This window comes from Oncorhynchus kisutch, unplaced genomic scaffold (assembly GCF_002021735.2).
Source record: "Oncorhynchus kisutch isolate 150728-3 unplaced genomic scaffold, Okis_V2 scaffold1763, whole genome shotgun sequence".
Classification (NCBI taxonomy): domain Eukaryota; kingdom Metazoa; phylum Chordata; class Actinopteri; order Salmoniformes; family Salmonidae; genus Oncorhynchus; species Oncorhynchus kisutch.
The window spans coordinates 15383-40504 of record NW_022263708.1 but is presented as its reverse complement, the minus strand read 5'-3'; the positions used below and the strand labels follow the sequence as shown (position 1 = coordinate 40504).

Below are 25122 nucleotides of genomic sequence, written 5' to 3'. Positions count from 1 at the left end.
TGACAACTTAAAAAATTCTTAATTTATTTTATATCTTTAAAATTAAAAACATTTGAAGTGCATTCTACAACCTCCCAAAGGCACAGTCATACGTGTATTTGACCAAATTCATAAAACACTGCCACACAATACCATTTTTGCTTTTAGAAGTAAGAAACTGAACTCTATAAAAATGACAAACATTTTTGTCTGGAAAAGAATGGCCATCGTATAGGGAGATCCGCAGGACATGGGAGGATATATCATCAGCTGTGGTAGCAGCAGACACCCCAGAGTGTTAAACATGCTGGTTTAGAGGTCCACACTACGTGCTCAAGATATTCATTGCTGCCTTTGAAAACATTCTTGTGACACTTAAATGCAATGAAATGTTTATACAATACATGTTCAACAACCGAACTGATCGTGGTGGACAATGTTCTATGAAAATGGCTTCAACAACAAAACAACAGCAGAAAAACATTAGCAGGAAGGAAACGAGTGAGACAGAATGAGAGATGTAGAGGAAGATAGGGTGTCTGATTCACCTGTCTCGTTTCACATCGAGCCTGACCCCAGATCTGCTTGTGCTGTCATTCCAACTTCTATAAGACAGCACAAACAGATCTGGGACCATGCTAAACCCATACAACAATGGCACCGACTGTAAGGGTCTTCCTCAGAATACCTTACACCTGTGTGCTGCGATTCCATCAGACACAGATATACAGTACTGTACATGAAAGAGATCTATAGGGATCTCGAATTGGAGACTGTCTGTGATAAATAGGCAGAATTGTTATATTCTAGCCTGGTACCCGATCAGTTTGTGCTGTCTCTCCAACTTATATGGTCATTGTCAAACCAGGAGTTGGCAAGATAGTACAAACATATTTGGGATCAGGCTACTGACATCTCACCATATAAAAGGACAGTTATTGACTGTGACTGTGCAAACGAAGCAGGACCCTTGGCGTGTGTATGTATGGAGAGCTCATTTGAGGAGAACTGAAATCAAACATAGACACTCACACTCAATAACGACTCTCAGTAAATACACATACACACAACATATACTTAGTGTGTGACAGATTGACACCACATCACCAGACAAGAAAGGTTCACTTTGTGACAATGAAAAGGAAATAGAGTGACACACATATATATAATTATATTATCGCATTTTAACTCAGTCCAGCACAGTCCTTCCTGGAATATGTAAACAAAGTAATTATTTGAAATCAGAAATGTCTGGTACAGAAATGAAAAAGATAAACAAACATAAAAAATAAGGCTGGCGCAATGACGTGTGGACAACAAGAGGCCACAAAGGTCTCAACAGAAACCAATAAAACAGATGGCAATGAAGCACTTGAAAACACAAACAGGAATATATATTGAACTGATCTCTCTTTACAGAACTGCACATTCAGCAGCAGAGGCAGATGGACACTGCAGCGGAGAGAAATTGTGGGACTACTGTTCCACATCTGTGGGGTTGACATGGAAACACCTTTAAACCAGGGTTTTATCTTTTGTGTGCGTGTGTGAGTGGTTGTAACAGGAACCCCCAAAACCATGACACTCTTTTTCAGGAAAGGAACAAATCAAATGAAAAAGAACCAATAAAAACATTCACCCCAAATGATTTTGAATGCCTTTGAAAATATCCACCAAATATACAGTCAACACTTCTCCTGAAGCACAGACTCAACAATCGTACAACCAGACACACGTTACAAGACACACACACACAATCACATAAATCCACGCATGTTCAATCGCACCCTAAAAATACAGCACAGCAGTAGGACCCCAGCACACACGCACACACCACAAGCATCACACACAACAACTCTCTTTACAGTCTATCTGCTGTCACCCACATGCCCCATCTCCTTCTGACTGGCTCTTGGGCTTTGATTGACATGAGAGTGAGAGCTAAATTAACAATTTAGAACTGCAGAATCGTAAGCAGCCATTTCCTCTTCCTCCCTCCGTTCCTCCCTATACAGAAGGGTTGGGTAAGGGAGGACACACTGTTAACCATCACATCTTCAGGACCACCTTGGTACAGCAGACAGTTGTTGGAGGGTAGTTTAGGTTGGCATGTACATTGCACTGCCCTGCTGTCAGCCAGTGACACCAATACAGAGAAACATGGCAGGTCCTTGTTCAATACACAGATCCATTCAAGTGACAACAAACACTTTCTCTTCACTCCATGGGTTGGGCGTGGGCGTGGGCGTGGGCGTGTGTGTGTAAGTTCACCCTGTGTCCTTTGTGCAGCAATGCCGGACCGGTGATTGTGTGCCCATCCATGCATGTGTGGTATCTGTGCTTACAGCAGACTTGTGCCATACAGACCTTATTGGGACTGTGTCTGTGTACTGATGGGTCAGCATCTATGTGTAGAGACTGCAGACATTTTTATTGAGTGTATGAACATGTGTGTGTGTGTGTGTGTGTGTGTGTGTGTGTACAGTATCTACACTCAAATGTGTGTAGAAACTGTACATTAGAGGTTGACATGGGAACAGGTCTGTCAGGAATGGGAAGTTCTAGAGTCATGTTCGGGACAGCACAGGATCGACAAACCACAGGATGGTAATGTGTGGAGCATTTAATTAAAATAAACTGTGTAGGCCTAATATCGTTCACTTAATGACAAAAATCGAATGATAATTTCCTTCCTTCCAGCTCACTCTCACGCCTCGCTTCAGTTGGAGCCAGCCACTACTCTACGCCCCGATCACACGATAGTGTCATTATGCAAAATGGTACGCAGCATCATCTGGATGTGTTCAACAAAAGTTCAACCTTCACCTTCTGCTGCCATTTCTGTCAGGCCGTCTTCACATACAGTCTGATGCATACATTCGATAACTCCAACGCTTCCACCACACAGAACGCACTGCAACTGCCTCTGCAACACAATGCTGCAAGGCAACACAGTGTTCCAGTGGAAATGAATTTACATCTTGTGTACCAAAATGCAATGACGCTATTGGTGTGATCGAGGCGTAACGGAATAAATGATTTGTGTGTGTAAAAATCTGCATGGGACGGGAGTGATATTTATCAGAATGGGACAGGAAAGTTCCGGGGTTATAGAAACGCTGCAGGATCCGGGCATTACAGGGAACATTTTTTTACAGGACAAGACAGAACAGGAATGAATTTTCACTCCCGTGTCAACCTCTAGTGTACATATTAGTGTATACAAGGGTATCTTGGTGTATGTGTGTATACAAATGTTTATAAATTAATGCAGTTATGTGTGAGTATTTGTGTAAGTCAGTCTGTGAATGGAAGTGTGTTTGTGCATGTGTGTATCAGTGTGTGTGTGTGTGTGTGTGTTCAGTCCTGGCCCGTGGTGAAGAGTACTCTCTGGTCGGTTCTGGCCAGCTTGGTAGGTGGCTCCAGAGACTCCTCCCCCAGCCCCGCCCCGTCAGAGGGCAGAGACAGCTCCTGACACTCGTCATCGCTCTCCTCTTCCTCCTCCTCTTCCTCTTCTGGAAGACAGACACACGTGGGATGAAGGTTAATATCAGAAACCATGGTTATAGGAATAGACTGCCCAATCCCAAATGAGTCCCTAACCCCTACCCCCTATGCCCTCAGATCTCCACAAATGCGTAAGGGGTAGGGATTGATCTGGGATTGGGCAATCCTCAATAAGTAGCTTTGTATCAAACAACATGGATGGTAGTTACCTTTGTCTGGATCCAGTGGGTTCAAACTCCGGCCAAGACTGGCGAACTGAGAGACATAGGAAATGAGTCAGTAACAATTGAATGGTAACAACTAAACAATGGTAACTAATATCAACAGCACATTAGCTTTTTTTGGCTTAGGCCACTGTGAGCGCGTGTGTAAATGTGTGTATATGTGTGTGTACCTCTCCCATGACAGCGATGGGTGTCTCTCCTTTAGCCTGGGCCACTCTGTGTTCTATCAGGTAGTACATGTACTCATCATACAGCAGTCTGATCAGGTGGAAGGATCCGAAGCTGGCAGCACTACGCAGAGTCAGGTCTCTAATCACCATGGAACTGGGGGGGAGGAGGAGGAGGAAGAGTTCGGTTTAGCATGGATAAACAAATCTGGATTTCCTGACTAACCAGGAAAAAATAATTCTCTGAGCAGTAGCGTTGTAAAATGTTAGGACCTTCCCCAAATTTCCCAGTTGGAGGATTCCCTCCCTGCCTATTCCCATTTGATTCTAGTTGAAAATGTGTGAAATTACTGGAAATGTTCAACCGTATTTAGCAGTCATGGGACTAATCCCATTCTCACCTGTAGAAGGACCACTTGAGCAGGAAGAGCTTGGCTGCTTTGGGGAAGGCGGCACTGGCCTGGTAGGGCTTTAGGACCTGGGAGACCACCCCGTCCAGCCAGGCAGCCCACTGCTCCAGAGAGTTCTGCTGCTGCAGGGTCAGCTTGAAGTCCTGCTCCAACTGCTGCACCACACGGTCCTCACAGCGACACACCCACGACGCCTGCTCCTGTATGGAGAGAAGGAGGAGGGGAAGAGGAAAAGAGACAGGAGGGGGTGAGAGAGAAAGAAAGAGGGGAGGAAGGGGAGAGAAAGAGAGAGAGTCGTCAGTATCATGTCTCTTATATTTTTGTCACTTCACAATTTTCAAAATATAGTAGTTGAATGACAAGGTAACAAAGGCCACCTGTGTTATGTCAGTACGACAACAACAACAACAACACACAGAGCTTTAGGACATTATACTACATCTACCAAACAAACACTACAGGGATCACCATCAGTGCTGGTCTGCATCATATGAATATAATGACACGTCTATGGTCTGGACAGTGTCTGACTGTTACTATACACTGTAACCACAGGTCTTAGGTCAGACGGACCTGAACATTGGCGAAGTCCACGCGGTTGAGGTCGCTGAGCATCTGGTTTATCTGAGCTGTGTTCTGTAGCACGGCCCTGGCTGCCTGGGCCAAGTGGTTCAGAGAGGTGTACCTGCGCAGCGTCTGGGCAAACGAACTGGCTGACGTTACCTGGAGGATGAGAGGAGGAAGTGAGAAAAGAGAGCGTGACAAGACCTCACCAAGAACACACACTCACCACAGAAACCAACACATGCTGCCCAACACACATGAAAGCAGACACACACCTTAATGCGGACCATCTCTTCTGGGATGTTCATCATAGCGTTGGTCAACCAACTCTCCAGACTCTTGGCAAAGTTGCGGATGGCTTGAGTTAAGGCACCTGCGGACAGGAGAGAGAGAGAGGTTGACACAGGGCTGAACTAAATGTGCTCTCCTATGTGGTGGTGAACAGAATGTCCTTGAACTCAAACAACCTGTGTTTTATTGTGTTATGTAGAATCTCCACCAGGCCTATGTCATGTTATGTAGATCATTAGTGTAATATAGTGCTATTGTCACGACTTCCGCCGAAGTCGGTCCCTCTCCTTGTTCGAGCGGCGGTCAACGTCACCGGCCTTCTAGCCATCGCCGATCCACATTTTATTTTCCATTTATTTTGTCTGTCTTAAACACCTGGTTTCAATTCCCCAATTACTTGTTCATTATTTAACCCTCTGTTCCCCCATGTTTGTTTGTGAGTGATTGTTTGTTTTGTAATACGGTCCGTTATTGTGGGCTCAAATATTTTGTGTTGTATTTGTGGAATCTAGAGTAAATACGTTTATTACTCATATCTGCTGTCCTTTTTTTTATTTTATTTTATTTCACCTTTATGTAACCAGGTAGGCTAGTTGAGAACACCTTTATTTAACCAGGTAGGCTAGTTGAGAACACCTTTATTTAACCAGGTAGGCTAGTTGAGAACACCTTTATTTAACCAGGTAGGCTAGTTGAGAACAAGTTCTCATTTGCAACTGCGACCTGGCCAAGATAAAGCATAGCAGTGTGAGCAGACAACAAAGAGTTACACATGGAGTAAACAATTAACAAGTCAATAACACAGTAGAAACCAAAGGGGGAGTCTATATACAATGTGTGCAAAAGGCATGAGGAGGTAGGCATATAATTACAATTTTGCAGATTAACACTGGAGTGATGAATGATCAGATGGTCATGTACAGGTAGAGATATTGGTGTGCAAAAGAGCAGAAAAGTAAATAAATAAAAACAGTATGGGGATGAGGTAGGTGAGAAAGGGTGGGCTATTTACCAATAGACTATGTACAGCTGCAGCGATCGGTTAGCCGCTCAGATAGCTGATGTTTGAAGTTGGTGAGGGAGATAAAAGTCTCCAACTTCAGCGATTTTTGCAATTCGTTCCAGTCACAGGCAGCAGAGTACTGGAACGAAAGGCGGCCAAATGAGGTGTTGGCTTTAGGGATGATCAGTGAGATACACCTGCTGGAGCGCGTGCTACGGATGGGTGTTGCCATCGTGACCAGTGAGCTGAGATAAGGCGGAGCTTTACCTAGCATGGACTTGTAGATGACCTGGAGCCAGTGGGTCTGGCGACGAATATGTAGCGAGGGCCAGCCGACTAGAGCATACAAGTCGCAGTGGTGGGTGGTATAAGGTGCTTTAGTGACGAAACGGATGGCACTGTGATAGACTGCATCCAGTTTGCTGAGTAGAGTGTTGGAAGCCATTTTGTAGATGACATCGCCGAAGTCGAGGATCGGTAGGATAGTCAGTTTTACTAGGGTAAGCTTGGCGGCGTGAGTGAAGGAGGCTTTGTTGCGGAATAGAAAGCCGACTCTTGATTTGATTTTCGATTGGAGATGTTTGATATGAGTCTGGAAGGAGAGTTTGCAGTCTAGCCAGACACCTAGGTACTTATAGACGTCCACATATTCTAGGTCGGAACCATCCAGGGTGGTGATGCTAGTCGGGCATGCGGGTGCAGGCAGCGACCGGTTGAAAAGCATGCATTTGGTTTTACTAGCGTTTAAGAGCAGTTGGAGGCCACGGAAGGAGTGTTGTATGGCATTGAAGCTTGTTTGGAGGTTAGATAGCATAGTGTCCAAAGAAGGGCCGAAGGTATATAGAATGGTGTCGTCTGCGTAGAGGTGGATCAGGGATTCGCCCGCAGCAAGAGCAACATCATTGATATACACAGAGAAAAGAGTCGGCCCGAGAATTGAACCCTGTGGCACCCCCATAGAGACTGCCAGAGGACCAGACAGCATGCCCTCCGATTTGACGCACTGAACTCTGTCTGCAAAGTAATTGGTGAACCAGGCAAGGCAGTCATCCGAAAAACCGAGGCTCCTGAGTCTGCCAATAAGAATATGGTGATTGACAGAGTCGAAAGCCTTGGCAAGGTCGATGAAGACGGCTGCACAGTACTGTCTTTTATCGATGGCGGTTATGATATCGTTGAGTACCTTGAGTGTGGCTGAGGTGCACCCGCATCCTGCACCGGACTCCTCTACACCAGCTACACACAGGCTTTATTACAGCTATGTCATGTCACATAGTATAATGTAGTGCAGTATAACGCTATGTCTTGTGTACTGTAATAAAATAAAATAAAATCTAAGTTTACTTGTCACGTGCGCCGAATACAACAGGTGTAGACCTTACAGTGAAATGCTTACTTACAGGCTCTAACCAATAGTGCAAAAAAGGTATTAGGAGAACAATAGTTAAGTAATGAAATAAAACAACAGTAAAAAAAGACAGGCTATATACAGTAGAGAGACTATAAAAGTAGTGAGGCTATAAAAGTAGTGAGGCTATAAAAGTAGTGAGACTATAAAAGTAGTGAGACTATAAAAGTAGTGAGGCTATAAAAGTAGTGAGGCTATAAAAGTAGTGAGACTATAAAAGTAGTGAGACTATAAAAGTAGTGAGACTATAAAAGTAGTGAGACTATAAAAGTAGTGAGACTATAAAAGTAGTGAGGCTACATACAGACACCGGTTAGTCAGGCTGATTGAGGTAGTATGTACATGTAGATATGGTTGAAGTGACTATGCATATATGATGAACAGAAGTAGCAGTAGCGTAAAAGGTCGCTGAGTATAGTGTAATGTTGTGCTATGTAGTATTATAAGGTGCCTTCAGAAAGTATTCCAAACATGTTGTGTAAAAAGTGGGATTCAAATAGATTTAATTGTAATTTTTTGTCAACGATCTTCACAAAATATTATGTCATGTCAAAGTGGAAGAAAAATTCCAACATTTGTAAAAAAGAAATATAATAATTAAAAAACACTAATATATCTTGATGAGATAAGTATTCAACCTCCTGAGTCAATACATGTTAGAATCACCTTTGTCAGCGATTACAGCTGTCAGTCTTTCTAGGTAAGTCTCTAAGAGCTGTCCACACATCGATTGTGCAACATTTGCCAATTATTAATTTCTAAATTCATCAAGTTCTGCCAAATTGGTTGTTGATCATTGCTAGACAACCATTTTCAGGTCTTGCCACAGATTGTCAAGCAGATTTACAGTAAGTCAAAACTGTAACTCGGCCACTCAGGAAAATTAACTGTCTTCTTGGTAAGCAACTCCAGTGTAGATTTGGCCTTGTGTTTTAGGTTATTGTCCTGCTGAAAGGTGAATTCAACTCTCAGTGTCTGTTGGAAAGCAGACTGAACCAGGTTTCCCTCTGGGATTCTGACTGTGTTTAGCACCTTTCTGTTTCTTTTTTTATCCTGAAAAACTCCCCAGTACTTAATGATTACAAGCATACCCATAACATTATGCAGACACCACTATGCTTGGAAATATGGCGAGTGGTACTCAGTACTGTGTTGTATTGGATTTGCCCCAAACATAACACTTTCTATTCAGGACAAAAAGTGAATTGCTTTGCCACATTTGTTTGCAGTATTACTTTAGTGCATGTTTTGTAATATTTTTCTTGTGTACAGGCTTATTTCTTTTCACTCTGTCAATTAGGTTAGTATTGTGGAGTAACTACAATGTTGTTGATCCATCTTCAGTTCTCCTATCACAGCCATTAAACTCTGTAACTGTTTTAAAGTCACCATTGGCCTCATGGTGAAATCCAGAGCGGCTTCTTGATACACCATCCAAAGTGTAATTAATACCTTCAGCTCAAAGGGATATTCATCCATCTACCAATAGGTTCCCTTCTTTGTGAGGCACTGGAAAACCTCCCAGGTCTTTATGGTTGAATCTGTGCTTGAAATTCACTGCTCGACTGAGGCACCTTACATATAATTGTATGTGTGGGGTACAGAGAGGAGGTAGTCATTCAAACATCGTGTTTAACACAGAGTCCATGCAACTTATGTGACTTGTTAAGTACATTTTTACTCCTGAACTTATTTAGGCTTGCCATAACAAAGGGGTTGAATACTTATTGACCCAAGACATTCCAGATTTTCATTTATAAAAAATATCTAAATACATAAGTTCACGTTGACATTATGGGGTATTGTGTCTAGGCCAGTGACAAACAATCTCAATTTAATCCATTTAAAAATCCAGACACAACAAAATGTGGAAAAGGTCAAGAGGTTTGAAAACTTTCTGAAGGCTCTCTATACTGCTCTGTAGTTGTATCAGTATTATGTGGTGTTGTGTAGTGCGTTCTAACTCACTGGGGATGGGCCGCAGCACATCGGGGATGAGGATCTCCACCAGGCCCTGGTACAGGGTGTTGTCACAGTCGCGGCTCCAGCGGAGCACAGGGTCGTACTTACACAGGATCACTAGACAGTCCTTAGGCAGGCGCTTCTCAGACTCATCATGTCTGTTACAACAATACAGATAGTTAGAAAATGACACAGGATTCTTGAAAAAATGACTTGATATTTAAAAAAAAAAAGACAGTTGCTTTAGTAGCATATTGAAGTCCCAGGACAAGACGTACACAGCCAGTGTGCCAGTGTCTCCACTCTGGCTCTCTTCAAACCTCCAGAAGGTCTTCCACAGGGTCTCCACCAGGGTGAACTGCAGGTTGATCGTCACGTCCAGAATAGCCTGGAAACAAAGAGGGAACACCAGCACCATCAGTATCAACTATCTTAGTTCCTCCCTTTATGCAAAGGATGCACAGGACAGCTGGACCGACAGAAACAACAGTGAGACGTACAGATGACATGTACATAACAGGACTATACAAGAACTGATGAATGAACAATGACACATACACCATGGGTAGGTCTCTGTACAGACAGACAGGGGTAGGTCTCTGTACAGACAGACAGGGGTAGGTCTCTGTACAGACAGACAGACAGGGGGAGGCCTCTGTACAGACAGACAGGGGGAGGCCTCTGTACAGACAGACAGGGGGAGGCCTCTGTGCAGACAGACAGGGGTAGGTCTCTGTACAGACAGACAGGGTAGGCCTCTGTACAGACATGCAGGGGTAGGTCTCTTTACAGACAGACAAGGGTAGGTCTCTGTACAGACAGAAAGGGGTAGGCCTCTGCACAGACAGACAGAGGTAGGCCTCTGTACGTACATACGTACATACATACGTACATACGTACGTACATACGTACGTACATACGTACATACATACATACATACATACAGACATACAGACAGACAGACAGACAGACAGACGTAGGCCTCTGTTCAGACAGGCAGGGGTAGGCCTCTGTTCAGACAGGCAGGGGTAGGCCTCTGTACAGACAGAAAGGGGTAGGTCTCTGTACAGACAGACAGAGGTAGGTCTCTGTACAGACAGACAGAGGTAGGCCTCTGTACAGACAGACAGAGGTAGGCCTCTGTACAGACAGACAGGGGTAGACAGACAGACAGACAGTAACATGCTGTACATATAAACAACCAGTGTGACATACAGACAGGCACCTCACAGTGTTCCCGATACAGCAGCTGGAAGCTCTTGATGTGCTCCAGTTCTATGCCCTCCGGTAGGGCCTTCCCCTGCAGGTCAAGGTCAGGGAACTCTGGGAGGGTCCGGGACGCGTCTGCATGGGGACGGAAGACAATATTAATTGTGTATTTACACAAGCCAGACACTGTAAATGTCTGACCTGTTTTAGCACTGTCTGTAACCTACTGAAGTTCATTGGTTAGTGTTTAATAAATGTCCCGGTTCGATATGGTCCATTCCGTTAATCAGTCAGTCTATAACTCTGAGATTTGTATCTTTGTATTTCTCTACTGTACTTGGTCAAATATGGTCAAATGTTATTACATAGTAGGTACATTTTAAACACTCTTCCGTTTCTTTGGTGGTCATATAAACACTAAGTGAAGTAGCTACTCATTGACTCCAGTCCTTATTGTTACCATATACTGTAAACACCAAGATGGTACAATAAGGTGTTACCCCAATTCCCCCTAGTGTTGACAGACCTGACACCCCCCACCCTCTCACCCAGGAACTGCTGGTACTGCTGCACTTGGGCGCTGATGTCAGAGAGCCCCGCCCCCTGCTGCTGCTGCTGTTGGCCCGAGCCTGCCGCCATGCCATTGGTCATCCCCTCCACCTTCTGCACCGGCTTCAACCTAGGAAGGAGGGGTTCATTATGAAAATAATGAAGATCCTTTATACAGCAGGGAGGCTTCAATGAGAGAGATACAACAAAATGGCACAATAAGTTCTAGGAATAAGGACAGAAATACAGAAATGAAATGAGAGAAAGGGAGACAGAGAGAGTGAGAGGAGAGGAAAGAGAGAGAGTGAGAGAGGGGAGGAAGAGAGACAGAGAGTGAGAGGGGAGGAAAGAGAGACAGGGTGAGAGAGGGGAGGAAAGGGAGACAGAGAGAGTGAGAGGGGAGGAAAGAGAGAGAGTGAGAGAGGGGAGGAAAGAGAGACAGGGTGAGAGAGGGGAGGAAAGGGAGACAGAGAGAGTGAGAGGGGAGGAAAGAGAGACAGAGTGAGAGAGGGGAGGAAAGAGAGACAGAGAGTGAGAGAGGGGGGAAAGAGAGACAGAGAGTGAGAGAGGGGAGGAAAGAGAGACAGAGAGTGAGAGAGGGTAGGAAAGAGAGACAGAGTGAGAGGGGAGGAAATAGAGACAGAGAGTGAGAGAGGGTAGGAAAGAGAGACAGAGAGTGAGAGAGGGGGGAAAGAGAGACAGAGTGAGAGAGGGGAGGAAAGAGAGACAGAGTGAGAGAGGGGGGAAAGAGAGAGAGTGAGAGAGGAGAGGAAAGAGAGACAGAGTGAGAGAGGGGGGAAAGAGAGACACAGTGAGAGAGGGGAGGAAAGAGAGACAGAGAGTGAGAGAGGGGGGAAAGAGAGTGAGAGAGCCAGAGAGAAAGAATGAGAGGGTAGGAAAGAGAGCAACTGTTAGAGTGCTAGAGGGAGACAGTGTTTGAGGCACTGTGAGAGTGAAAGAGGAGAAGAGAGAGTGAGACAGAGAGACGCAGAGAGAGACAGAGAGATGCAGAGAGAGGCAGAGACGCAGAGAGAGAGAGAGACAGAGAGAGTGAGACAGAGAGACGCAGAGAGAGACAGAGAGACGCAGAGAGAGAGAGAGAGAGAGACAGAGAGAGTGAGACAGAGAGACGCAGAGAGAGACAGAGGCTGATAGTCCACCTCTGTTTCTGAGAGAAGGGCTGCTGTCTCATGGCCAGGTGCTGCTGGTCCTCCATCAGTCTGATCAGAGAGGAGCAGGCCTTGATCCTCAGGCCGTAATAGTGGTACTTGGAGTTCCCCCTGGAACACATACACAATTCAGCCTCTGATTCAGCCCAAGCTTTTGGGGCGTGTGCGTGTGCGTGTCTGTATGATATAACCCGTCTCACCGGGTGCCCAGGCGGCGTGTGCGTGTCTATATGATATAACCCGTCTCACTGGGTGCCCAGGCGGAGTGTGTGCGTGTGTGTATGATAAAACCAGTCTCACCGGGTGCCCAGGCGGCGCGTGCCTGTATGATATAACCCGTCTCACTGGGTGCCCAGGCGACGCGTGCGTGTCTGTATGATATAACCCGTCTCACCGGGTGCCCAGGCGGCGCGTGCGTGTCTGTATGATATAACCCGTCTCACCGGGTGCCCAGGCGGCTCGTGCGTGTCTGTATGATATAACCCGTCTCACCGGGTGCCCAGGCGGCGCGTGCGTGTCTGTATGATATAACCCGTCTCACCGGGTGCCCAGGCGGCGCGTGCGTGTCTGTATGATATAACCCGTCTCACCGGGTGCCCAGGCGGCGCGTGCATGTCTGTATGATATAACCCGTCTCACCGGGTGCCCAGGCGGTGTGTGCGTGTCTGTATGATATAACCCGTCTCACCGGGTGCCCAGGCGGCGGGTGCGTAGCCCCATGAACACGGATCTGATCAGCTTCCCAAAGGAGGCAGCGTTGACGGGCTCCAGCTTCTGCTCCTGGCAGTGCAGCAGGTAGTGGCAGTAGAGGGTGGAGCGAGGCAGACTGACCCCTTCAGCTGTCTCATAGTTATCTAGCAGCCACTGCACCTGGCAGAGAGGGACACACAGAGAGAAGGGACAAATGGATGGGTTAGTCAACAAACACACACGACTGATCGGTTTGGTTCCTGAACATTATATATTATCAATCATTCGTTATAATAGAGACATGGGGGGCAGAAGTAAGCTTGGGAGGGGCTGTAGTGCAGGGACAACGATATAACAATATAACATGATGAAGCCATGTCCCTCCTACAGTCTAGTACTGAGACTAGTAGAACAGCCATGTCCCTGCTACAGTCTAGTACTGAGACTAGTAGAACAGCCATGTCCCTCCTACAGTCTAGTACTGAGACTAGGAGAACAGCCATGTCCCTCCTACAGTCTAGTACTGAGACTAGTAGAACAGCCATGTCCCTCCTACAGTCTAGTACTGAGACTAGGAGAACAGCCATGTCCCTCCTACAGTCTAGTACTGAGACTAGTAGAACAGCCATGTCCCTCCTACAGTCTAGTACTGAGACTAGTAGAACAGCCATGTCCCTCCTACAGTCTAGTACTGAGACTAGTAGAACAGCCATGTCCCTCCTACAGTCTAGTACTGAGACTAGGAGAACAGCCATGTCCCTCCTACAGTCTAGTACTGAGACTAGTAGAACAGCCATGTCCCTCCTACAGTCTAGTACTGAGACTAGTAGAACAGCCATGTCCCTCCTACAGTCTAGTACTGAGACTAGGAGAACAGCCATGTCCCTCCTACAGTCTAGTACTGAGACTAGGAGAACAGCCATGTCCCTCCTACAGTCTAGTACTGAGACTAGTAGAACAGCCATGTCCCTCCTACAGTCTAGTACTGAGACTAGTAGAACAGCCATGTCCCTCCTACAGTCTAGTACTGAGACTAGGAGAACAGCCATGTCCCTCCTACAGTCTAGTACTGAGACTAGTAGAACAACCATGTCCCTCCTACAGTCTAGTACTGAGACTAGTAGAACAGCCATGTCCCTCCTACAGTCTAGTACTGAGACTAGGAGAACAGCCATGTCCCTCCTACAGTCTAGTACTGAGACTAGTAGAACAGCCATGTCCCTCCTACAGTCTAGTACTGAGACTAGTAGAACAGCCATGTCCCTCCTACAGTCTAGTACTGAGACTAGTAGAACAGCCATGTCCCTCCTACAGTCTAGTACTGAGACTAGTAGAACAGCCATGTCCCTGCTACAGTCTAGTACTGAGACTAGTAGAACAGCCATGTCCCTCCTACAGTCTAGTACTGAGACTAGGAGAACAGCCATGTCCCTCCTACAGTCTAGTACTGAGACTAGTAGAACAGCCATGTCCCTCCTACAGTCTAGTACTGAGACTAGGAGAACAGCCATGTCCCTCCTACAGTCTAGTACTGAGACTAGTAGAACAGCCATGTCCCTCCTACAGTCTAGTACTGAGACTAGGAGAATAGCCATGTCCCTCCTACAGTCTAGTACTGAGACTAGTAGAACAGCCATGTCCCTCCTACAGTCTAGTACTGAGACTAGTAGAACAGCCATGTCCCTCCTACAGTCTAGTACTGAGACTAGTAGAACAGCCATGTCCCTCCTACAGTCTAGTACTGAGACTAGTAGAACAGCCATGTCCCTCCTACAGTCTAGTACTGAGACTAGTAGAACAGCCATGTCCCTGCTACAGTCTAGTACTGAGACTAGTAGAATAGCCATGTCCCTCCTACAGTCTAGTACTGAGACTAGTAGAATAGCCATGTCCCTCCTACAGTCTAGTACTGAGACTAGTAGAACAGCCATGTCCCTGCTACAGTCTAGTACTGAGACTAGTAGAATAGCCATGTCCCTCCTACAGTCTAGTACTGAGACTAGTAGAACAGCCATGTCCCTCCTACAGTCTAGTACTGAGACTAGTAGAACAGCCATGTCCCTGCTACAGTCTAGTACTGAGACTAGTAGAATAGCCATGTCCCTCCTACAGTCTAGTACTGAGACTAGTAGAACAGCCATGTCCCTCCTACAGTCTAGTACTGAGACTAGTAGAACAGCCATGTCCCTCCTACAGTCTAGTACTGAGACTAGTAGAACAGCCATGTCCCTCCTACAGTCTAGTACTGAGACTAGTAGAACAGCCATGTCCCTCCTACAGTCTAGTACTGAGACTAGGAGAACAGCCATGTCCCTCCTACAGTCTAGTACTGAGACTAGTAGAATAGCCATGTCCCTCCTACAGTCTAGTACTGAGACTAGTAGAACAGCCATGTCCCTCCTACAGTCTAGTACTGAGACTAGTAGAACAGCCATGTCCCTCCTACAGTCTAGTACTGAGACTAGGAGAACAGCCATGTCCCTCCTACAGTCTAGTACTGAGACTAGGAGAACAGCCATGTCCCTCCTACAGTCTAGTACTGAGACTAGGAGAACAGCCATGTCCCTCCTACAGTCTAGTACTGAGACTAGGAGAATAGCCATGTCCCTCCTACAGTCTAGTACTGAGACTAGTAGAACAGCCATGTCCCTCCTACAGTCTAGTACTGAGACTAGTAGAACAACCATGTCCCTCCTACAGTCTAGTACTGAGACTAGTAGAACAACCATGTCCCTCCTACAGTCTAGTACTGAGACTAGTAGAACAGCCATGTCCCTCCTACAGTCTAGTACTGAGACTAGTAGAACAACCATGTCCCTCCTACAGTCTAGTACTGAGACTAGTAGAACAGCCATGTCCCTCCTACAGTCTAGTACTGAGACTAGTAGAACAGCCATGTCCCTCCTACAGTCTACTACTGAGACTAGTAGAACAGCCATGTCCCTCCTACAGTCTAGTACTGAGACTAGGAGAACAGCCATGTCCCTCCTACAGTCTAGTACTGAGACTAGTAGAACACTGAAAGGTGTGTGTGAGAGAATAGTATTGAGACTAGTAGAACACTGAAAGGTGTGTGTGAGAGAATAGTATTGAGATTGGCGTCTCTGTCTCATACCTTTTTGTCTGCCGACGGTACGCCACTACCCTCCTCGCCCTCTGTTGTACTGACGGTGGCAGGAGAGGAGCGGGCGTTGTGGGTGGAGTAGCCCCCCTGACTGTTGCCACTCAGCATGTACCCCCCCTGGATCACATAGCTGCCCCCGCTTCCATTAGCCCCCGCCCCTTCCCCAGTCCCATTGGCTGTTCCCCCTGTCGCCACCACCGTTGCCCCACCCCCAGAGGTGGCCGCCGGATTGGCCACAATCTGGCCTGTGCCAGCCACGTACATAGACACACCACCGGTGGAGCCCGTTGTCACGGAGACGGTCAGGGGTGTGCCGGTGGTGGGGACCTGTGAGCCAGAGGTGGGAGGGGCTTCGTAGTAAGGGGCGGCAGTGGTCTGAGTGTACAGAGGGGTGTCTGTGTAGGTGAAGCTGCCTGAGCGACTGGAGAGAGGGAGGAGGTGGGAAGCAGGGGAGGGAGCAGGGGAGGACAGAAGGACAGTTATTTTCAAAATCAGCAGTATAACTGTTGTCTTGAAAGATGAACCACTGCATCACAAAAATAGCAGTTCCAGATCTGTCTGTGCTGTCTGGCTTACTCCACTGTCTAGTTTTAGTGATCAAGCTAGCTAGTTAGCAACAGTTAACAAACTATATAAGCATAGTGGCATAGCATTATATCCCCATAGACAGTGTTCAGAGAGAGTAGTGGAGAGGAAAGCTTACATTGTGCTGGTGGTGTAGTTGTTGTCTCCCCCTTCAACATACTGCACCTGATTGGTGTACACATGCTGCACTGGCACCTGCTGGAGCTGCTGCTGTACCTGGGACACACACACACACACACACACATGCAGGCATGAGTACACACACAGAGTCGGTCAAAACACTAATCTACTCCCCCTCCTCCAATTTCCTTTGAAGTGTGTCCAAATATTTCAACCGTAGTCAATCATGAGGCATACCACATCAATCACGGGCTCATTCACTTCAATGGGAAAATGACCTTGACTTGCAGGCTGCTCCCCTTACCCTTCACATTGCTCTTTCCTACCTACTGTGTTGTCTCTGCCTTAATCCCACTCCACTCTGTTACCCACTGACAGCCTCTCTAGGATACCTAACTTCCATTTAAAGCTGCAATAAGTCATTTTGGGGGCGACCTGATTCCATTCACATATGTGTGTTATGGATCTGTGATTCTCACTGAAAACAAGTCTCAGAAGTGGTAGATCTGTTCTATGTATTTCTCTGCTTCCTGTTCATAAGTTTCTTTTTTGCGTCTTTTACTAGGTGTTGTACACCAGCTTCAAACAGCTGAAAATACCATATTTCTGGTTACGGAAAAAAGATGGTACAATGATTCTCCACTTATAACAGCTTGTTTTGTCACATAAACTGAAATCAGGCAAACTATTATTTATTTAACTTTTATTTAACTAGGCAAGTCATTTAAGAACAAATTCCTATTGACAATGACGGCCTACCCCGGACGACGCTGGGCCAATTGTGCAGCGCCCTATGGGACTCCCAATCACAGCTGGATGTGATACAGCCTGGATTCGAACCAGGGACTGTAGTGACACCTCTTCCACTGAGATGCAGTGCCTTAGACCACTGCGCCACTCAGGAGCCCGGAAATGGCAGAGCAATTTCTGCATAGTGCATCTTTAAGTTAAAACTGCACTTAGTAGTGGGAGACTAAGGCAGAAATTCTACCTAATTGACCTACTCTGAGGGCAGAGGCTGCGTCAAACAGGAGTGGCTGTCCTTGGGCTGTGGTGACCGTGGGGTAGCCTCCCATCTCCATCTCCTCCCAGCCCAGCGAGAGCACCGATAGGGACAAGGCGAAGGGAGGGAAGGTCAGGGGGAGGGAGAGGGGGAAGTAGGAGGGGTACTCCTGGAGGCTGTGTCCGTCTGTCTGCATGTCTGGGTGTCTGTCTGACGGCACCCATGCAAAGTACTGTGCGTCTGTCCTGCTCTGCTCTGCTGTTGTCCACTCCTCCTCTACCTCTCGGCCTCTCCCTACGTCTGTCTCATCCCTCTCTCTCTGTTTGCTATGCGAACTCTGGAACCAACCAACCAGGAGGGAAATGTTGTGATGTTTATCTGGCTCAGCAGGACCAAATGAATACATAATACAATGCAATACAGCGTGTGGTTGTTGAATTATATATACTATCTTTAGCTCAAAGGATGGTTATGTGTGTGTGTATATTTATGTGTTATGTGTGGTGTTCCGTTTATGTCTTGTACGTGTGTGTGTGTGTGTGTGTGTGTGTGTGTGTGTGTGTGTGTGTGTGTGTGTGTGTCTTACCTCCTGAGTGAGGTGGACAGGCTGCAGATTGGTGACACTCAGCTGGGTGGTGATACCCTGTTCAGTCTTGGCTGTGATCTGGGACGTTGCCTGCACCACTGACCTCTAAGGACAGAAAACACAACACAGATAGATTCACACAGTGTGTAGCTAAGACAATAGCGTCTGGTAGCTAAGATAATAGCCCTGTTACATCAGCTCAAACTGGGTGTGACGAGAACTGAACATTTTTCCTCATGCTTCCCATGTCCTGACTTGTCCAACACATGTTTCACACCATACTACTATGGCTGCCCCTGTAAAACAACACATTTCACTGCACCTATCCAGTGTGTGACAATAAAACATCTGAGTTACTGTTTTGCCATCTGAGAGCAGTTAGACACCATAGGCTTGAGAGATTAGTAAGTATTTTGAGCTATTTCCGGCCAAGTTCTCTCGGGGAACAGCAAATGCTAGTTTCGATAGTTTGGTTTGTTCAGAGGTTGTTACCGTAAAACCCATAACTGCTGAGACTATCACTTCTCATTTTCCACATAATAGTGCACCAATGCTGGACACCAAATACTGAAGGGATGCATAAATACTTTATGTCAGCACTATTTTGGCTTCACCAAGTCTTATGATGAGTTGCGAATAATAAACAGTTTTTTTCTGTGTGGTTTCAAGTTGCAATTGTTGCAATATCTACCAGGATCATGTTCATTATGGCATGAAAGAGAAAAAGTTCAGATAGTCACCTCTCTGTTTTAATCTGTTTTCTTCTGTTTGGTGCCTAATGAACATGACCCCGGTGTGAATGAGAGAGGGGAAGGGACCTCTACCTGCTGTGTTTTAATCTGTTTTCTTCTGTTTGGTGCCTAATGAACATGACCCAGGTGTGAATGAGAGAGGGGAAGGGACCTCTACCTGCTGTGCTGCTTGCACCTGCTGCACCACCTGTGTGGGAACCCCAGTCTGCTGTACCACAGCTGGAGGAGGGCTCGAGTCAGACACAGAGTCACTTGAATGGAGAGAGCCCTCTGTGGAGAGAGAGTGAAAGAGAAAGGGAGAGAGAGAGAGAGAGAAAGAGAGAAAGGGAGAGAGCGAGAGAGGGGGGATAGAGAGAGAGAGAGAGAGAAAGGGAGAGAGAGAGAGAGAGAAAGGGAAAGAGAGAGAGAAAGGGAGAGAGAAAAACAGAGAGAGAGAGCGAGACCTGTTAATATGAAATTGTGACTTCTCTCTGAGCCACTACACCCACATATTACAGTACACAACCTCTTCATGATAAGCAAGAGCACAGGGACAGAGTTCACAGCAATCAGAGACATTCCACTCATTGCAGGTTTTTAGATTCATTTGGTAGAAACTGTGAATCAGAACGGCTCTCTTAAGATCAAGAACAGAGCTTGAACAGGAAGCTATGAGACTTGTTACTTCCTCTCTCTCAGGCCCATCTAAGAACGTGACACCAACGTAATCTGATTCTAATTTATCTTTAGTTGTATAATCTCTGTAAAGCATATCATACCTATTCTAAGCTAAAATAATGTTTGCACCATGTTTTGTGCTTTCATTTTATTTTTAATCCCAGCCCCCATTTCCGCAGAAGGCCTTTTGGTAGGCCATCATTGTACATAATAACTTGTTCTTCACTGACTTGCCTAGTTAAATAAAGGGTCAATAAAATTAAATAAATACAAATGGTCAGGTTTCTGAATGAAATGCCGCAATAATGTAGCCTGGTCCCAGGTGTTTGTGCTTTCTTGCCAACTCTTATGGTCTGCGTGACAATCACCATAGGAGTTGTCAAACAGATCTGGGACCAGACTAGTGTCAGTCATGACTTCAGATAAATTAAGTCTACAGTCAGTAGCATGTGATGTGATGCTGAGCTCGGCTCACCTGTGACGGTGACTACGATGTACTGGGGGGCGTTCTGGGCGTTGTTGGCCTGTGATGAAGAACCCTGGATCTCAGCCGTCACATACTGGGTCTGGGGGGGAGGAGCCTGTGTGGGCACCACCTGGACAACTGATACAGACACTAGGGTTAATTTATTGCATGATACACATTGTCATAAGCATCTGAATGGATGCATACCTATAAGACATGACTCAAAATGCCATAAAAGTACATAAATGTATCAATGAAACAATATAAATATTTATTTATACATCGCAATTAATAAATGTATTACAATCAAATGAAAAATTATACTGGCAGAAACAATACCTGCTGTCTTCTGTGACGCTGTGGGAGTGGCTTGTGCAGGAGGTGTGATGTGTCCTGCTGCGGCTGCAGGAGCCCCCACTGTGGTCTGAAGCTGAGCCAGGAACTGCTGCGTAGGAGCTACCACGGTGTGTGGGGCAGCGGATGCTGAGGACTGTCCAGCCACCGTCACACTCCCACTCACTGCCCCTTGGGGCTGGGTCGTCACGGGCTGCAACTCCCCAACGTAGCCTGTCGTGGCCATCACGAGAACTGGGACTCAGACACTGAATATGTGAAAACAAGATTTTATTTTATTTAGCTGAGAGATCTAGCTGAAGCCTGGGTGCCAGTCTTTTTCTGCTCTCTTGCCAGTTCCTGACGGAATTCTTGTGTTTGGCTTGACAATGACAGCAATGTTGTTGGCAAGAGCACAAACAGATCGGGGACCAGGCTAATCTACAATGAATAAAAAATATAAAAGCAACATGAAACCATTTCAAAGATTTTACTGAGTTACAGTTCATATAAGGAAATCAGTCAATTGAAATAAATTCACCAGGCCCTGTGGATTTCACATGGCTGGGAATACAGATATGCATTCGTTGGTCACAGATACCTATTTTTTAAAAGGTAGGGGCATGGATCAGAAAACCAGTCAGTATCTGGTGTGACCACCATTTGCTTCATGCATTGAGACGCCTCCTTCGTATAGAGTTGATCAGGCTGTTGATTGTGGCCAATGGAATGTTATCCTACTCCTCTTCAATGGCTGTGTGAAGTAGCTGGGTATCGGCGGGAACTGGAACACACTGTAGTACACATCAACCCAGAGCATCCCAAACATGCTCAATGGGTGACATGCGTGGAGAGTATGCAGGTCATGGAAGCACTGGGACATTTTCAGCTTCCAGGAATTGTGTACAGATCCTTGTGACATGGAGCTGTACATTATCATGCTGAAACATGAGCTGATGGCAGCGGATGAATGGCACGACAATGGGCCTCAGGATCTCTTCACATTATATCTGTGCATTCAAATTGGCATTGATAAAATGCAATTGTGTTCGTTGTCCGTAGCTTATGCCTGACCATACCATAACCCCACCCCCACTATGGGGCACTCTGTTCATAACTTTGACATCAGCAAACCGCTCGCTCACACAATGCCATACACGCAGTCTGCCATCTGCCCAGTACAGTTGAAACTAGGATTCATCCATGAAGAGAACACTTCTCCAGCGTGCCAGTGACCATCGAAGGTGAGAATTTTCCCATGTCGGTTACGAAGTCGAACTGCAGTCAGGTCAAGACCCTGGTGAGGATGATGAGCAAGCAGATGAGCTTCCCCGAGACTGTTTCTGACAGTTTGTGCAGAAACTCTTCAGTTGTGCAAACCCACAGTTTCATCAGCTGTCTGGGTGCCTGGTCTCAGACGATCCCGCAGGTGAAGAAGCCAGATGTGGAGATCCTGGGCTGGCGTGGTGACACATGGTCTGTGGTTTTGAGGCCGGTTGACAAATTCTCTAAAACGACATTAGGGCGGCTTATGGTAGAAAAATGAACATTCAATTCTCTGGCAACAGCTCTGGTGGACATTTCTGCAGTCAGCATGCCAATTGCACGCTCCCTCAAAACATGACACATCTGTGGCATTGTGTTGTGTGATACAACTGCCCATTTTAGAGTGGCCTTTCATTGTCCCCAGCACAAGGTGCACCTGTGTAATGATCATACTGTTTAATCAGCTTCTTGATATGCCACACCTATCCGATGGATGGATTATCTTGGCAAAGGAGAAATGCTCACTAACAGGGACGTAAACAAATTTGTGAACAAAATTTGAGAGAAATAAGCTTTTTGTGTGTATGGAAAATTTATGGGATCTTTTATTTCAGCTCAAGAAATATGGGACCAACACTTTACATGTTGTGTTTATATTTTTGTTCAGTGTAGCTATAGATAGTAATTGTTAAATTGTTGCTTTATCTTTAATGGGGCCCTATCATCATCATCATCCAGACTGTTCCTTAACGTGATAATGATTGAGTCAGTGAGGCCAGATGGAACCCAGCAGGAGAGGTTTCTTATCAGCACCTGGCTTTTTACCGCTGTCTCATAATCAGAATCACCTTTATTCGCCATGTGCATTTGCACATACTCTGAATTGTACTTGTTGATATGGTGCTGCTCGTGATTGAAAACATTTAGAGACCGAATACAGACAGAGAAGTTTAAACACAGTTTACATACATTTTAAACAATTATACCACTGTAATTAATGTATTGTAGCACTGCCTCTAATTAATTTCATAATTGAAATTGCTATACACATGGGGAACTTCTGCTTCTTTACACATATTCTGTCTGGGCCTAATAATGAGTCAATTCACTTATGACTGAGATTTCCCCTCCAAAGACTGTTAGTGGTACAGCTAGAGAAGAGGTGTGGGGAAGGAGAAGGCTTGAAGGGAAAGAAAGGCATGCATTTGGTGTCCCGTTACCTGTAATGCGATCAGTCATCTCTAATGTGACTGCTGCTGCTACAGGCCAGAAGGCTTTTTACATGTACATGTTTGTGATTTAGCAGACACTCATATCCAGAGCGCCTTACAGTAGTGAGTGCATTCATTTTAATACTTTTTTTGTACTGGTCCCTCGTGGGAATCGAACACACCAACTGATATTCACGGGACTGCAACATGAGTAAAGTGGGGAAGCCAGTCTCCATTCTGCTTGTCTATTGACACTGCGTAAAGCATTGGTGTTGTTTTTACTTTGAGTTCACTTGTAATTTACATGGTTAATGAAGGGGTAATAACATGGTGTCTGGACGAAGTACAGAATTTAGGCCACTCTTTTAGAATAGAATATCCAGCTTCTAGCTTTGACATGTCTATTTCTCCCTAAAGTACCAAACCCTTCTCTCCCTCGCACTCTCTCATATACAGAAGAGACACTGCTCTGTGGAATTTATAACAGTATAGCAGGTTTACAGATGTGAAGCAAAATGTTTTCAAGAACACTACCATTTCACCCCTTTTTAGCCAATTCAATAGTATGGGTTTTATTGAGTAGCCAATACTCAGCAAATAACTATATATGACCTTTGCGGTTGCCAAAATGAGACGAAGATATACATTACTGGATAAAATTCAGTTTAGCTATCCAAGTGAATGAGTTACTGTTTGGAATTAACGCAAATGCCCCCCCATGTTTCAAGGTCCTTGCCACTGTAACTTACATCTGCATAATATAGTCAGTCGCGCCCCTCACTGACACGCCCCTCTTCACATTGCTTGCTTGACTTCACTTCCCAGTGCTACCTTTCTTGCCTTCGTACGGGCTTGAGAACTAAAACCTCTGGCCGGCTATTTCTTCTCATTTACCAAATTACAATGCATCTTTAGTTAGCTTTTTAATTTGTTTTATCCAGACTACTACTATCAGCTCGCAGTGAGATTGGCTAGCAGCAACTAGCTAGCTAACGTTGGTTAACGAGTCAACCTCTGTCTCAACCAGACAGAAGGACATTTTGCGTTAAAGCTGATAAGATGGGGAAAGTTAGAACATTATTTGACAGATGCCACTGTGGTTTTCCACGTAGCCTGGCTAGCTAACATTAGCTTCGAGCTGGTCAGCAAGCTGCATGTCAACAGCAGAGCTAGCTAACGGTCGTTAGCTTGTCTCGCGTATCTACAACACCCGCCATTTTGTACCCATATCGTGCATTTGACATCGCCATAACAACGGCCTGGGTATTAAAGCGTCATGTCAGGCATAATGTACTCAGACACCGCGTTTCAAGAGACACTATTGATGAGCCAACAAGCAAGTTAGCTAGCTAGAGACGTTGGCAACCAGTTTGCTATAAATGGCTACTGAAACAGGCAAAGAAAAACAGCAGCATCCAACATAATGTTTCATTTGAAATGTTAGAAGCACACGTAAACTATCTAATATGTTTAGAGTTTCACCTCTGATTCCAAGTGAATTTCCCACCGATATTTTTGTTTTTATTTTTTTCAAGGATTCAGGCTGTTGTTGTTGATTCTCGTTGCTGGGTTCTTGTCGCCAGGGCTACCGTGGCTATGGCGCTTCGTCCTCACCGGGGCAACTGTTGCTACCCACCCGCTTTCTTTCCTCCCCCTCATTCGCGCTGATTGGCAGACAACTCCCAACATGTTTTAAAGTGGTAGTACCACATAATTTGTCGATACAAAGCACTTCTTCACATCTGTGAGAAACCCATGTCCAGTTTGAATTTGAAATTAAACAACAGAGGCGGATCCCAAATCCGGGATAGAAATTGGATTATTTTAATGTCAATCAACTAGTGATTTGGTAGTAACACTGTATCTCAGTTTGATTTGATCAAATAT

At 45.7% G+C, this 25122-nt stretch overlaps 1 protein-coding gene across 2 annotated transcripts; it reads right to left on the bottom strand.

The window, feature by feature from the left end:
* On the bottom strand, positions 1-24866 carry LOC116367809 (MHC class II regulatory factor RFX1-like). 2 transcript variants are annotated; one of them, XM_031818993.1, is made up of 19 exons: positions 24718-24866; positions 20765-21027; positions 20435-20563; positions 19460-19572; positions 18551-18655; positions 16960-17057; positions 16248-16677; positions 13131-13312; positions 12434-12553; positions 11273-11403; positions 10741-10859; positions 9794-9903; positions 9522-9673; positions 5127-5224; positions 4861-5010; positions 4279-4487; positions 3881-4034; positions 3696-3741; positions 1-3494 (listed from the first exon to the last, which is right to left on the bottom strand). In XM_031818993.1, exons 2-19 carry the CDS (start codon positions 21003-21005, stop codon positions 3340-3342), a joined length of 2742 nt encoding a protein of 913 aa, XP_031674853.1. In that variant the 5' UTR covers positions 21006-21027; positions 24718-24866; the 3' UTR covers positions 1-3339. The 2 variants fall into 2 exon arrangements, with proteins under 2 accessions (XP_031674853.1, XP_031674854.1); XM_031818994.1 differs by having other exon boundaries at positions 13131-13306.
* Between the last annotated feature and the right edge of the window lie 256 nt (positions 24867-25122).

Coding starts and splice junctions, on each gene's coding strand:
- LOC116367809 (XM_031818993.1), bottom strand. CDS start 21,005: ATGGCCACGACAGGCTACGTTGGGGAGTTGCAGCCCGTGACGACCCAG. Junction 13,313..16,247: donor TACCGTCGGCAGACAAAAAG/GTATGAGACAGA, acceptor CCTCTCTGCCAG/GTGCAGTGGCTGCTAGATAA. Junction 10,860..11,272: donor GCAGTACCAGCAGTTCCTGG/GTGAGAGGGTGG, acceptor GTCCCCATGCAG/ACGCGTCCCGGACCCTCCCA.